General features: G+C 47.9%; 1 protein-coding gene across 1 annotated transcript; it reads left to right on the top strand.

Annotated features, from left to right (window-relative positions):
* The first annotated feature begins 5,984 nt into the window (after positions 1-5,984).
* Positions 5,985-9,797, top strand: LOC112638207 (uncharacterized protein DDB_G0271670-like). The gene is made up of 4 exons (XM_025409432.1): positions 5,985-6,030; positions 8,943-9,056; positions 9,311-9,448; positions 9,685-9,797. The coding sequence occupies exons 1-4, from the start codon at positions 5,985-5,987 to the stop codon at positions 9,795-9,797; spliced, it is 411 nt and encodes a 136-aa protein (XP_025265217.1).
* The last annotated feature ends 3,855 nt before the right edge of the window (positions 9,798-13,652 follow it).

Here is a 13,652-nt window from a genome sequence, read left to right as displayed (position 1 = left end):
TACAGATCATAATGAAATGATGAAACGAGCTGCTCGAGTCTTCCTATTATGAGAATGTCAAGGTTCGTTCGAACGCGTGACGCGCGTAAACATAATACACGTATGTATGTGCGTCAACAGCTCTTTTAAGAAAATACTCAGGACTGAAACAGTTTCACCAACTGGTCAATTGACGAGTTTTTTGTATCAGTGATTGGTAGAACTGTCTCATATATGAAATAGTGGATTGAACTTTTTTGAAAAGTTTATTCGTCGTTGTCACGATATTAACGTCCAGAATAAGTGGAATATATTCGTAAGTTATATACAATTTTATTATTAATAAATAAAGTTGATTGCTCTCGAAATACGATACTCGATTATACGATACAGGAATCAAAATTACAAATTATTACTTTGTTGCAATCTTTACGAGCAATGATTATTCTTCTATTTCTATTTCGTTTCTATTCTAATATATATGTGTACACACACACACATACACATTTAGAATTCTAATATAATAAATAAATTTTCTCTCTGATATTATTTGATCTAAATATAATTTGATTCAGAACGCGCAATAAAACGATCGAATAAAAATCGGATAATTAACATAACGGAAATATATATTTTTAAAGTTATATACAATTGTATTTATATACAAGTATATCTTTAAAGTCACACACACACACACACACGCCCACGCACACGCACACGCACACGCACACGTACACGTACACACGGATTAATTATTTATTAAACGATTAATAAACTTCGTGAAGTTATTTCCATTTTTATTTGCAATTATGATCTTTAATAAAGATTTCTCATCATAATAAAAAAATTTTATATCGTTTATCAAAAGTTTAAATTAGATTTAAAAGTATATTATTGCCTCTTTTCAGCGATAATAATTGATTATTTCACTGTACCTAATTCCTGAATAGCTATCATTACAGAGATCGCGTAGAGTTTGACAATGCAATAAAATTAATAATAAAATTCCAATAAAATTAAATACAAATTAATTATAATAATTAAATATAAATTTGTTTTAATTAACTTTTTCTATGTTGAGAAAAGTTCCTTGTTTCTTTTGGAATATCTTAAAGATTCTTTTATAATTAAATTTTACAAAATATATAACTATTAAATTTATAGTATTTAATATGTAGAAATAAATAGAGAATATTTCATTTTTATATAGATTAAGTATACGATATTATTTATTAAAAGCACTAATACATCTTTTATGGATTTTTTTGTTAAGTTAATTATTTAGATCTACGATTGTTTTACTGCATTTCAATCCGAATTATATATTTAAATGATCGAAAAATAAAACGATAATAAAATAATAAGCAATATATCTAGTTTAAAAATAGTATATATAAATAATAAATAATAAATAATTTTTATAAATTACTTACCGCATGTCTCTGGCTGCTTCAGGCTCTCTCCTTGCTTTCTGACTGTCCGATACTTTTCCAGATGTCCTTCTCTTTTTTTGTTTCATCCTTTGTTGTTTTTTCGTAGCACTCACGTATTCACTCGCGAACAAACAATTACATTTCAGTTAATTATATTTCAGTCATATACAGAAACGATCGCGAGACACTTTGCACGGCACTCCCGATCGCAAAATAATCATACAAGATACGTATTTTTATTATATTATTATTATTTTATTATTATTGCAAGAGAGGAACACAAAAATTACAATAATTCGCTCGATTTTTAAACGAAGCCAAAATCATGCACCATTCGATTCTTACACTAATTAACTATTTCTATTTGTTGATGTATAATATATGCATAATAACGCGAATCATAAGATTAAAATATTAAAGTAATGTAAATTGATGATACAGCAATCGTTTAATTAATATGATATACTCGTATATGCATGCAGTTTAGGAAAGTTTAAAACATCGGGCGAAATTGAATTTCATTCTACGCAATGTTAAAGAAATAATTATTATTCTTCTAAAGTTCGATAATCGGAGAATATTGCAAGAAAATTTGTAATTTTTGCCCCTTTCGCTTCAATTTTTATTTGCAATAATGAAAGATCGCGTTTCGATGAATTTATCGTCGCCACAATTGCATTTATTATAAGAGTTAATTATTTGTCATTTGTAATAGTCGAATTATTATATTTCGATCTAATCGCGATCGTACCTTTAGGAAAAGAATTCGATAATACGGAGCGGTCCGTATCGCTACTTTCTCCGTTGGAATGTCGCCGTGCGAATGAGGGGAGGTCGTCGCGTATGTAAACAATAGCGCGCTACGTCACAAGGCCAAATGACGTCACAAGGTCTAATGACGTGTTAGTTCGCTGCCGAAATATTTAACGCGTACTGTGACGTATGTGAGAATTGTATTTATATACAAGTATATTTTTAAAGTCACACACGCGCACACACACACACACACACACACGTACCTGAGAAAAAAGTTGTTAACTCGACTAAACCGTTTAACTAAATTATTATTTTTTAAATTGAAATATTGAAATATTTAAGTTAAATAAATGTCATGTTAGATTTATAGTTAAATATTCCAGTTAAAAAGGTAATAATTTAGTTAAATGGTTTAGTTAAGTTAACAACTTTTCTTCTTTTACAATTAATCTTTTCTCTGTCTGCTATTTGATTGTTTTATTACGCTTTTAGAAAGTCAAGTTCTATAATGTAACTTTTAATGTTGTATTTCATATGAAATTATTATTTTAAACATAATAATTTTCATTCTTTGCATTTCTATCATGAATAGACATTTCCAACCTTTACTAAAAAAACTAAAAATATCCCTCAATTTTTTCTCTCTTTGGACAATTTATTTACATTTATATATAATTCTCTTTATTCCTTTAAAAGTGAACAAGGCACACGAGTATTGTAAATGTCAAAAAATGATCGCGCGAATATTATAGTTGTGAATATATAAAAATAAATGCAATATACTATGAATTTTCTACGTTATATATTGAATCGAAATTGCACAAAAGAGGAAAAGAAGAACAAGCCTATGAATAGACATTTCCATTTTTTATTAAAAAATTAAAAATATCTCTCAATTTTTTCTCTCTTCGGATAATTTATTTACATTTATATATAATTCTCTTTATTCCTTTAAAAGTGAACATCGAGAACAACTCTCTTTCTTCAGGCAAGTCTACATATATGACCAATATGATTAATTGATTCCATCTTTATATATTTATCATTATGTGCTATTAATTAAAGCTGTAGACAATATTCAGAAATCAAAGTTGCGCGCAGAAACGAAAGCGCACTGGTTCGGCCGCCATGTTGGCGCGTGACTGCAACGTCACTGCTACGTCACTGCTACGTAAAACGCGTCATACGGTCGCCATGTTGGCGCATGAATCGGAGTCATACGCAGTTACACGGATCGTCGAACGTCCGCATTTTTCGCGTCTTTTAACCGTTTTTAAACGAATATCGCGACTGAAAGAGCGTCGAGAGTGTCCAAGGATGATCGCGCGACTTTCATAGTGTGTCGATGGAAACGCGCGACAGCGATTTTTGACGATATTCAGTGATGGCGTCATCGCGAAGATGGAGCGAAGTTGCGTCGCGTTATTCGCGCCCTTGATGATGATTATCGGATGCGAGCGAATATCAGGAGTGCCGAATAAAGTGTCGCGCGTTCGCGTTGATGATATCGTGTGCATCAAGATCGGAATGGGACGTCCCGAGGCGAGCGAACTGTCCCGAGGAGGAGCGGCCTGTGGAACAGCCGGTGAACGGTGAGTAGATGTGATTTATTATCATATTTGCGTAACAATTCAACGCTTATACAGCATCGCGATGTCCCGAATTACGTTCAAACAAATCGGCGCCGCACCATAATGCGATGCCGTGCAATTCAAATAAAGTCGATCGCGTGAAGATGGTTATGCTAGAAGCGATTTGAATTTTGTATACGCGCGCGCAGTGCTGCACAGACAGCCTATCTCGTAGGGATGCCAACTGTTAAACGATAAATTTGTTTGATCTAACCTAACCTAACCTCTCAGTGTCTTTGGATATCGAATGTAAACACAAGCGTATGCTGCCTGGATTGTATCATGCTTTAAAAAATAGTATTTAATTATTTCATTAGTTTATTACATTTTATTACGTAATATATTAATCGTATTAAATGTGCGACGTAGAGTTTTACACATTTTAATGAGTAGCATATAATATAATTGGTTAGGTTAGATTAAATTAAAACAAGCTGCTGTGATTCATTTAACGTAATAGGATTAATTTGACGAATGTGCAGCTATTGAAGTTACATGATATTTGTGGACACATTTTTAAAGTAATCATGAGTGTCTTATCACATCTCGATTACATGAAATTAAAATATAAAATATTTATGTATTCCACATTAACGTTATTCATTACAAGTACTATATTACTACATTACAAGTACTTTTCTTATATCTCAATCATATTCAACCATTTATTTCATCGATGAAGCTTTTCATATATCGCAGACAATATGATACTGCGTGTGGAATTTTACACAGGTAATACATGGCACAAAAATAATTTGCTCTCAAGTATTGTGTGCATTTTTGAAAAATAAATCAAATTAAATTATTTTCAGAATCCAAACATCGCTACATTGCCAGGATTGTATCTTATTATAACTGCGATATTATCACCTTTTAATATGTGTGCGCAGTATTACATACATAAAATATATAAATTTATTTGAAACGTACTGAAATCTTTATCTTATTTATAATATTCGTGATATTATAAAAGAAAATTGCAACTGTAATGAAACAGAGCGGTGGAATAATTGGTTGATTGGTTAATTGCAGGTAATTATGTTATACTTATATATCGTAAGAAAGAGAAAATAAAATAAAAGTTGAATACTGAATGTGCTCTAAAGTAAATCTCATCTAAATAAATAAATGCATAAATGTGCGCCCCACATTCCTCATGAAAAAAATATATAATATTAATCTTTATGTATTATTATTTTTAGATTTGTTTTTTATTCTTTTAAATTCTCTAGATACACTTTTCATTTCTCCTCTCTTTCTTTTCAACTACTAAATATAGATCTATCATTTTTAATATAGATCTGTCATTTTTAGTGTACATTATTGGAGTAAGTGGAACAAAGAGCAAATCTTTTGGCACATTTAGAATGTACAGGAAAGTCAGTTTTATCTGATGCGTTTTTTTCAATAGAAATATCTGAAAAAATGCATACGTCTTTTTTAATCTTAATCTTTCTAAATAAAAATTAGAATAATAAATGTGCAAAATAATTTGCTTTAATATATTTTTATTGCAAACATATGAAGCAAAGTGCTCAAGGTGCATCACTATGAAAACATAGATAGAATAAAAAGTAGATCGTATACAAAAGAATTAAAATATTTACACTACATATTTGATATAGCATTTAATCGATATGTGCAGTAATACAATAAAATCTAATTTTCTCTCGAATTTTTTCACGAAATTTAAACTACTAGAAAAATATCAAATATTCAAATTGTTCAATAGTCTTGCGAAAGAAGCAGTTCTCGCTTAAAGAATCTTTAGAAAAAAAAAAATAAAAAAATTCTAAAGAAAAAAAAGGACAAAAAATTTTTAATCTGACATGGATATTTAATTTTGTACTAATATTTTTAATGTAACACTTCATTTATAAAGATTTTATTTTGTGAAACGTTTATACATAAAAGTACAATGATTATAAGGCTTCTTTAATCTATTGGTTCATCTTCGCATGTTTTTCGTCTATAAAATATTTGTGCTTCTGGATACTTTTCTCTGGAAGCTTTATGCAATGTGTGTAACCTAAATCTGTTACCGTACAAGTATTAGAGTAACGGAATAAGTATATGTAATTTGATTAAAAATACGTTTCTTATATGAATTTTTAATTACATATTTTATTATACTACAAATAAAAAAAATCATGCTTGCGCGACGTGATTCTAACAATTTACCGACATGCACAAAATGATGACTTTACCGGCAGTCGAAGTATCTAGACTACGTAATTCTGGCGTTTAACGCGAATGCAGATGGCGATACTAAACAGCAAAAAAGATGGCCGCATTGTGTGAAACGCGAGGCGCGAAATATTGCATTTCGTATATCAATTTATAAATGCATGAAGAAATCCATTGCTTCTAACTCACCGTTGGCGGGACAATACTCGAACAAAAATTAAAGTGAAAAAGTAAAGGCAAAATTAAGCAGCACCAGCAGCAGCAGCAGCGGGCAGCGGGCAGCGGGCAGCGAGCATTTTTTTTTTTTTTTTTTTTTAATTTGATACTCTTTCTTTTTACAGTTTCGAGCTTTCGGTCATCTTTGTCTTTTGTCTCTATTTTTTCTATTTCCCTACTTTTATGTTTAAGGAGCCTTTTATTTAAACTTTGTTTATTATTTTAATTTGGTTCTCTTTTTATTCTAATTTGTTCCCTTCTTTTTCTTATTTTTTTTTTCTTTTTCAGAATGTGGGTCTCTCAGCCGACATCAGTAGCAGCGGACAGCGGACAGCGGCAGTGGGAAGCGGACAGCGGACAGCGGCAGCGAGAAGCGGACAGCGGGAAGCGGACAGCGGACAGCGGCAGCGAGAAGCGGACAGCGGACAGCGGGAAACTGACAGCGGACAGCGACAGCGGGAAGCTGACAGCGGGAAGCTGACAGCGGACAGCGGCAGCGGGAAGCGGACAGCGGACAGCGGCAGCGAGAAGCGGACAGCGTACAGCGGACAGCAGCAGCAGCAGCGGGCATTTTTTTTTTTTTTATATATTTAATTCTCTTTCCTTTTACAGTTTCGAGCTTTCGGTCATCTTTGTCTTTTGTCTCTAATTTTTCTATTTCCCTACTTTTATGTTTAAGGAGCCTTTTATTTAAACTTTGTTTTTTATTTTAATTTGTTTCTCCTTTTATTCTAATTTGTTCCCTTCTTTTTCTTATTTTTTTTTCTTTTTCAGAATGTGGGTCTCTCAGCCGACATCAGTAGCAGCGGACAGCGGACAGCGGCAGTGGGCAGCGGACAGCGGGAAGCGGACAGCGTGAAGCGGACAGCGGGAAGCGGACAGCGTGAAGCGGACAGCGGACAGCGGGAAGCGGACAGCGGGAAGCGGACAGCGGCAAGCGGACAGCGGACAGCGTGAAGCGGACAGCGGACAGCGGGAAGCGGACAGCGGACAGCGGGAAGCGGACAGCGGCAAGCGGACAGCGGACAGCGTGAAGCGGACAGCGGACAGCGGGAAGCGGACAGCGGACAGCGGGAAGCGGACAGCGAGAAGCGGACAGCGGACAGCTTGAAGCGGACTGCGGACAGCGGGAAGCGGATAGCGGGAAGCGGACAGCGGGAAGCGGACAGCGGGAAGCGGACAGCGTGAAGCGGACAGCGGGAAGCGGACAGCGGACAGCGGGAAGCGGACAGCGGCAAGCGGACAGCGGACAGCGTGAAGCGGACAGCGGACAGCGGGAAGCGGACAGCGGACAGCGGACAGCGGGAAGCGGGAAGCGGACAGCGAGAAGCGGACAGCGGACAGCTTGAAGCGGACTGCGGACTGCGGACAGCGGGAAGCGGATAGCGGGAAGCGGACAGCGGGAAGCGGGCAGCGGGAAGCGGACAGCGGACAGCTTGAAGCGGACTGCGGACTGCGGACAGCGGATAGCGGGAAGCGGACAGCGGGAAGCGGACAGCGGGAAGCGGACAGCGTGAAGCGGACAGCGGGAAGCGGACAGCGGACAGCGTGAAGCGGACAGCGGACAGCGGGAAGCGGACAGCGGACAGCGGACAGCGGGAAGCGGGAAGCGGACAGCGAGAAGCGGACAGCGGACAGCTTGAAGCGGACTGCGGACTGCGGACAGCGGGAAGCGGATAGCGGGAAGCGGACAGCGGGAAGCGGGCAGCGGGAAGCGGGCAGCGGGAAGCGGACAGCAGCAGCAGCAGCAGCAGCGGGCATTTTTTTTTTTTTTTTTTTATTTAATTCTCTTTCCTTTTACAGTTTCGAGCTTTCGCTGATCTATGTCTTTTGTCTCTAATTTTTCTATTTCCCTACTTTTATGTTTAAGGAGCCTTTTATTTAAACTTTATTCTTTATTTATTATTTTGTTTCTCTTTTTATTCTAATTTGTTCCCTTCTTTTTCTTATTTTTTTTTCTTTTTCAGAATGTGGGTCTCTCAGCCGACATCAGCAGTACCGGCTGCGAGCAGCAGCAGCAGCAGCAGCTGGAACCAGCAGCAGCAGCGGGAGGCGGACAGCGGACAGCGGCAGCAGGAAGCGGGAAGCGGACAGCGGCAGCGGGAAGCGGACAGCGCACAGCGGGAAGCAGACAGGGAGAAGCGGACAGCGGATAGCGGGAAGCGGACAGCGGACAGCGGGAAGCGGACAGCGGGAAGCGGACAGCGGGAAGCGGACAGCGGGAAGCGGACAGCGGGAAGCGGACAGCGGACAGCGGGAAGCGGACGGCGGGAAGCGGATAGCGGACAGCGGGAAGCGGACAGCGGCAAGCGGACAGCGGCAGCGAGAAGCGGACAGCGGGAAGCGGACAGCGGACAGCGGCAGCGAGAAGCGGACAGCGGACAGCGGGAAACTGACAGCGGACAGCGGCAGCGGGAAGCTGACAGCGGGAAGCTGACAGCGGACAGCGTCAGCGGGAAGCGGACAGCGGACAGCGGGAAGCGGACAGCGGACAGCGGGAAGCCGACAGCGAGAAGCGGACAGCGGACAGCGGGAAGCGGACAGCGGGAAGCGGACAGCGTGAAGCGGACAGCGTACAGCGGGAAGCGGACAGCGTGAAGCGGACAGCGTGAAGCGGACAGCGGACAGCGGGAAGCGGACAGCGGGAAGCGGACAGCGGACAGCGGACAGCGGACAGCAGCAGCGGCAGCGGGCATTCTTCTTTTTCTTTTTTTTTATTTGATTCTCTTTCCTTTTACAGTTTCGAGCTACAGCAGTAGCAGTAGCAGCAGCGGGCAGCGGAGAGCGGACAGCGGGAAGCTTACAGCGGGAAGCTTACAGCGAGAAGCGGACAGCGTGAAGCGGACAGCGGACGGCGGGATGCGGACAGCGGACAGCGGGAAGCGGACAGCGGACAGCGGGAAGCCGACAGCGAGAAGCGGACAGCGGACAGCGTGAAGCGGACAGCGTGAAGCGGACAGCGGACAGCGGGAAGCGGACAGCGTGAAGCGGACAGCGGGCAGCGGGAAGCGGACAGCGTGAAGCGGACAGCGGGCAGCGGACAGCGGACAGCAGCAGCGGCAGCGGGCATTCTTCTTTTTTTTTATTTGATTCTCTTTCCTTTTACAGTTTCGAGCTACAGCAGTAGCAGTAGCAGCAGCGGGCAGCGGAGAGCGGACAGCGGGAAGCTTACAGCGGGAAGCTTACAGCGAGAAGCGGACAGCGTGAAGCGGACAGCGGACGGCGGGATGCGGACAGCGGACAGCGGTAAGCGGACAGCGGGCAGCGGGAAGCGGACAGCGGGAAGCGGACAGCGGACAGCGTGAAGCGGACAGCGTGAAGCGGACAGCGGACAGCGGGAAGCGGACAGCGTGAAGCGGACAGCGGGCAGCGGGAAGCGGACAGCGTGAAGCGGACAGCGGGCAGCGGACAGCGGACAGCAGCAGCGGCAGCGGGCATTCTTCTTTTTCTTTTTTTTTATTTGATTCTCTTTCCTTTTACAGTTTCGAGCTACAGCAGTAGCAGTAGCAGCAGCGGGCAGCGGAGAGCGGACAGCGGGAAGCTTACAGCGGGAAGCTTACAGCGGGAAGCTTACAGCGAGAAGCGGACAGCGTGAAGCGGACAGCGGGAAGCGGACAGCGGAAAGCGGGAAGCTGACAGCGGACAGCGGGAAGCGGACAGCGGGAAGCGGACAGCGGAAAGCGGGAAGCTGACAGCGGACAGCGGGAAGCGGGAAGCGGACAGCGGGAAGCGGACAGCGGGAAGCGGACAGCGAAAAGCGGACAGCGAGAAGCGGACAGCGGACAGCGGGAAGCGGACAGCGGGAAGCGGACAGCGCACAGCGGGAAGCAGACAGGGAGAAGCGGACAGCGGATAGCGGGAAGCGGACAGCGGACAGCGGGAAGCGGACAGCGGGAAGCGGACAGCTGGCAGCGGACAGCGGGAAGCGGACGGCGGGAAGCGGACAGCGGAAAGCGGGAAGCGGACAGCGGGAAGCGGACAGCGGAAAGCGGACGGCGGGAAGCGGATAGCGGACAGCGGGAAGCGGGAAGCGGACAGCTGGCAGCGGACAGCGGGAAGCGGACGGCGGGAAGCGGATAGCGGACAGCGGGAAGCGGGAAGCGGACAGCGGGAAGCGGACAGCTGGCAGCGGACAGCGGGAAGCGGACGGCGGGAAGCGGATAGTGGACAGCGGGAAGCGGGAAGCGGACAGCGGGAAGCGGACAGCGGGAAGCGGACAGCGGAAAGCGGGAAGCTGACAGCGGACAGCGGGAAGCGGACAGCGAGAAGCGGACAGCGGACAGCGGGAAGCGGGAAGCGGACAGCGGGAAGCGGACAGCGGGAAGCGGACAGCGAAAAGCGGACAGCGAGAAGCGGACAGCGTGAAGCGGACAGCGGACGGCGGGATGCGGACAGCGGACAGCGGGAAGCGGACAGCGGACAGCGGGAAGCCGACAGCGAGAAGCGGACAGCGGACAGCGGGAAGCGGACAGCGAGAAGCGGACAGCGCACAGCGGGGAGCAGACAGCGAGAAGCGGACAGCGGACAGCGGGAAGCGGACAGCGGACAGCGGGAAGCGGACAGCGGACAGCGGACAGCGGACAGCGGTAAGCGGACAGCGGGCAGCGGGAAGCGGACAGCGGGAAGCGGACAGCGGACAGCGGGAAGCGGACAGCGGGAAGCGGACAGCGGACAGCGGGAAGCGGACATCGTGAAGCGGACAGCGGACAGCGGGAAGCGGACAGCGTGAAGCGGACAGCGGGAAGCGGACAGCGGGAAGCGGACAGCGGACAGCGGACAGCGGACAGCGGTAAGCGGACAGGGGGCAGCGGGAAGCGGACAGCGGGAAGCGGACAGCGGACAGCGGGAAGCGGACAGCGGGAAGCGGACAGCGGACAGCGGGAAGCGGACAGCGTGAAGCGGACAGCGGACAGCGGGAAGCGGACAGCGTGAAGCGGACAGCGGGCAGCGGGAAGCGGACAGCGGGAAGCGGACAGCGCACAGCGGGAAGCGGACAGCGTGAAGCGGACAGCGGGCAGCGGGCAGCGGGCAGCGGGCAGCGGGAAGCTTACAGCGGGAAGCTTACAGCGAGAAGCGGACAGCGTGAAGCGGACAGCGGGAAGCGGACAGCGGAAAGCGGGAAGCTGACAGCGGACAGCGTGAAGCGGACAGCGGACAGCGGGAAGCGGACAGCGGGAAGCGGACAGCGTGAAGCGGACAGCGGACAGCGGACAGCAGCAGCGGCAGCGGGCATTCTTCTTTTTCCTTTTTTTTATTTGATTCTCTTTCCTTTTACAGTTTCGAGCTACAGCAGTAGCAGTAGCAGCAGCGGGCAGCGGAGAGCGGACAGCGGGAAGCTTACAGCGGGAAGCTTACAGCGAGAAGCGGACAGCGTGAAGCGGACAGCGGACGGCGGGATGCGGACAGCGGACAGCGGGAAGCGGATAGCGGACAGCGGGAAGCGGACAGCGGTAAGCGGACAGCGGACAGCGGGAAGCGGACAGCGGGAAGCGGACAGCGGGAAGCGGACGGCGGGAAGCGGATAGCGGACAGCGGGAAGCGGACAGCGGAAAGCGGGAAGCTGACAGCGGACAGCGGGAAGCGGACAGCGGGAAGCGGACAGCGGACAGCGGGAAGCGGGAAGCGGACAGCGGGAAGCGGACAGCGGGAAGCGGACAGCGAAAAGCGTACAGCGAGAAGCGGACAGCGTGAAGCGGACAGCGGACAGCGGGAAGCGGACAGCGGGAAGCGGACAGCGGAAAGCGGGAAGCTGACAGCGGACAGCGGGAAGCGGACAGCGGGAAGCGGACAGCGGAAAGCGGGAAGCTGACAGCGGACAGCGGGAAGCGGGAAGCGGACAGCGGGAAGCGGACAGCGGGAAGCGGACAGCGAAAAGCGGACAGCGAGAAGCGGACAGCGTGAAGCGGACAGCGGGAAGCGGACAGCGGGAAGCGGACAGCGTGAAGCGGACAGCGGACAGCGGACAGCAGCAGCGGCAGCGGGCATTCTTCTTTTTTTTTATTTGATTCTCTTTCCTTTTACAGTTTCGAGCTACAGCAGTAGCAGTAGCAGCAGCGGGCAGCGGAGAGCGGACAGCGGGAAGCTTACAGCGGGAAGCTTACAGCGAGAAGCGGACAGCGGGAAGCGGACAGCGGAAAGCGGGAAGCTGACAGCGGACAGCGGGAAGCGGACAGCGGGAAGCGGACAGCGGAAAGCGGGAAGCTGACAGCGGACAGCGGGAAGCGGGAAGCGGACAGCGGGAAGCGGACAGCGGGAAGCGGACAGCGAAAAGCGGACAGCGAGAAGCGGACAGCGTGAAGCGGACAGCGGACAGCGGGAAGCGGACAGCGGGAAGCGGACAGCGTGAAGCGGACAGCGGACAGCGGACAGCAGCAGCGGCAGCGGGCATTCTTCTTTTTTTTTATTTGATTCTCTTTCCTTTTACAGTTTCGAGCTACAGCAGTAGCAGTAGCAGCAGCGGGCAGCGGAGAGCGGACAGCGGGAAGCTTACAGCGGGAAGCTTACAGCGAGAAGCGGACAGCGTGAAGCGGACAGCGGACGGCGGGATGCGGACAGCGGACAGCGGGAAGCGGATAGCGGACAGCGGGAAGCGGACAGCGGTAAGCGGACAGCGGACAGCGGGAAGCGGACTGCGGGAAGCGGACAGCTGCAAGCGGACAGCGTGAAGCGGACAGCGGACAGCGGGAAGCGGACAGCGGACAGCGGACAGCGGGAAGCGGACAGCGTACAGCGGGAAGCGGACAGCGTGAAGCGGACAGCGGGCAGCGGGAAGCGGACAGCGGACAGCAGCAGCGGCAGCGGCAGCGGGCATTCTTCTTTTTTTTTATTTGATTCTCTTTCCTTTTACAGTTTCGAGCTACAGCAGTAGCAGTAGCAGCAGCGGGCAGCGGAGAGCGGACAGCGGGAAGCTTACAGCGGGAAGCTTACAGCGAGAATCGGACAGCGTGAAGCGGACAGCGGGAAGCGGACAGCGGACAGCGGGAAGCGGACAGCGGGAAGCCGACAGCGAGAAGCGGACAGCGGACAGCGGTAAGCGGACAGCGAGAAGCGGACAGCGCACAGCGGGAAGCAGACAGCGAGAAGCGGACAGCGGACAGCGGGAAGCGGACAGCGGACAGCGGGAAGCGGACAGCGGACAGCGGACAGCGGACAGCGGTAAGCGGACAGCGGGCAGCGGGAAGCGGACAGCGGGAAGCGGACAGCGGACAGCGGGAAGCGGACAGCGGGAAGCGGACAGCGGACAGCGGGAAGCGGACAGCGGACAGCGGACAGCGGACAGCGGTAAGCGGACAGCGGGCAGCGGGAAGCGGACAGCGGGAAGCGGACAGCGGACAGCGGGAAGCGGACAGCGGGAAGCGGACAGCGGACAGCGGGAAGCGGACAGCGTGAAGCGGACAGCGGACAGCGGGAAGCGGACAGCGGGAAGCGGGCAGCGGAAAGCGGGAAGCTG

Source organism: Camponotus floridanus, unplaced genomic scaffold (genome assembly GCF_003227725.1).
Source record: "Camponotus floridanus strain SB8 unplaced genomic scaffold, Cflo_v7.5 scaffold264, whole genome shotgun sequence".
In the NCBI taxonomy this organism is placed as follows: Eukaryota; Metazoa; Arthropoda; class Insecta; order Hymenoptera; family Formicidae; genus Camponotus; species Camponotus floridanus.
This window is presented reverse-complemented; position numbering and strand designations above follow the sequence as displayed.

Excerpts from the sequence above, each read along its gene's own strand:
- LOC112638207 (XM_025409432.1), top strand. The coding sequence starts at position 5,985 with ATGCACAAAATGATGACTTTACCGGCAGTCGAAGTATCTAGACTAC. Across the intron at positions 9,057-9,310 it reads CGTGAAGCGGACAGCGGACG|TTTCGAGCTACAGCAGTAGC; the intron begins GCGGGATGCGGA and ends TTCCTTTTACAG. Across the intron at positions 9,449-9,684 it reads GATGCGGACAGCGGACAGCG|TTTCGAGCTACAGCAGTAGC; the intron begins GTAAGCGGACAG and ends TTCCTTTTACAG.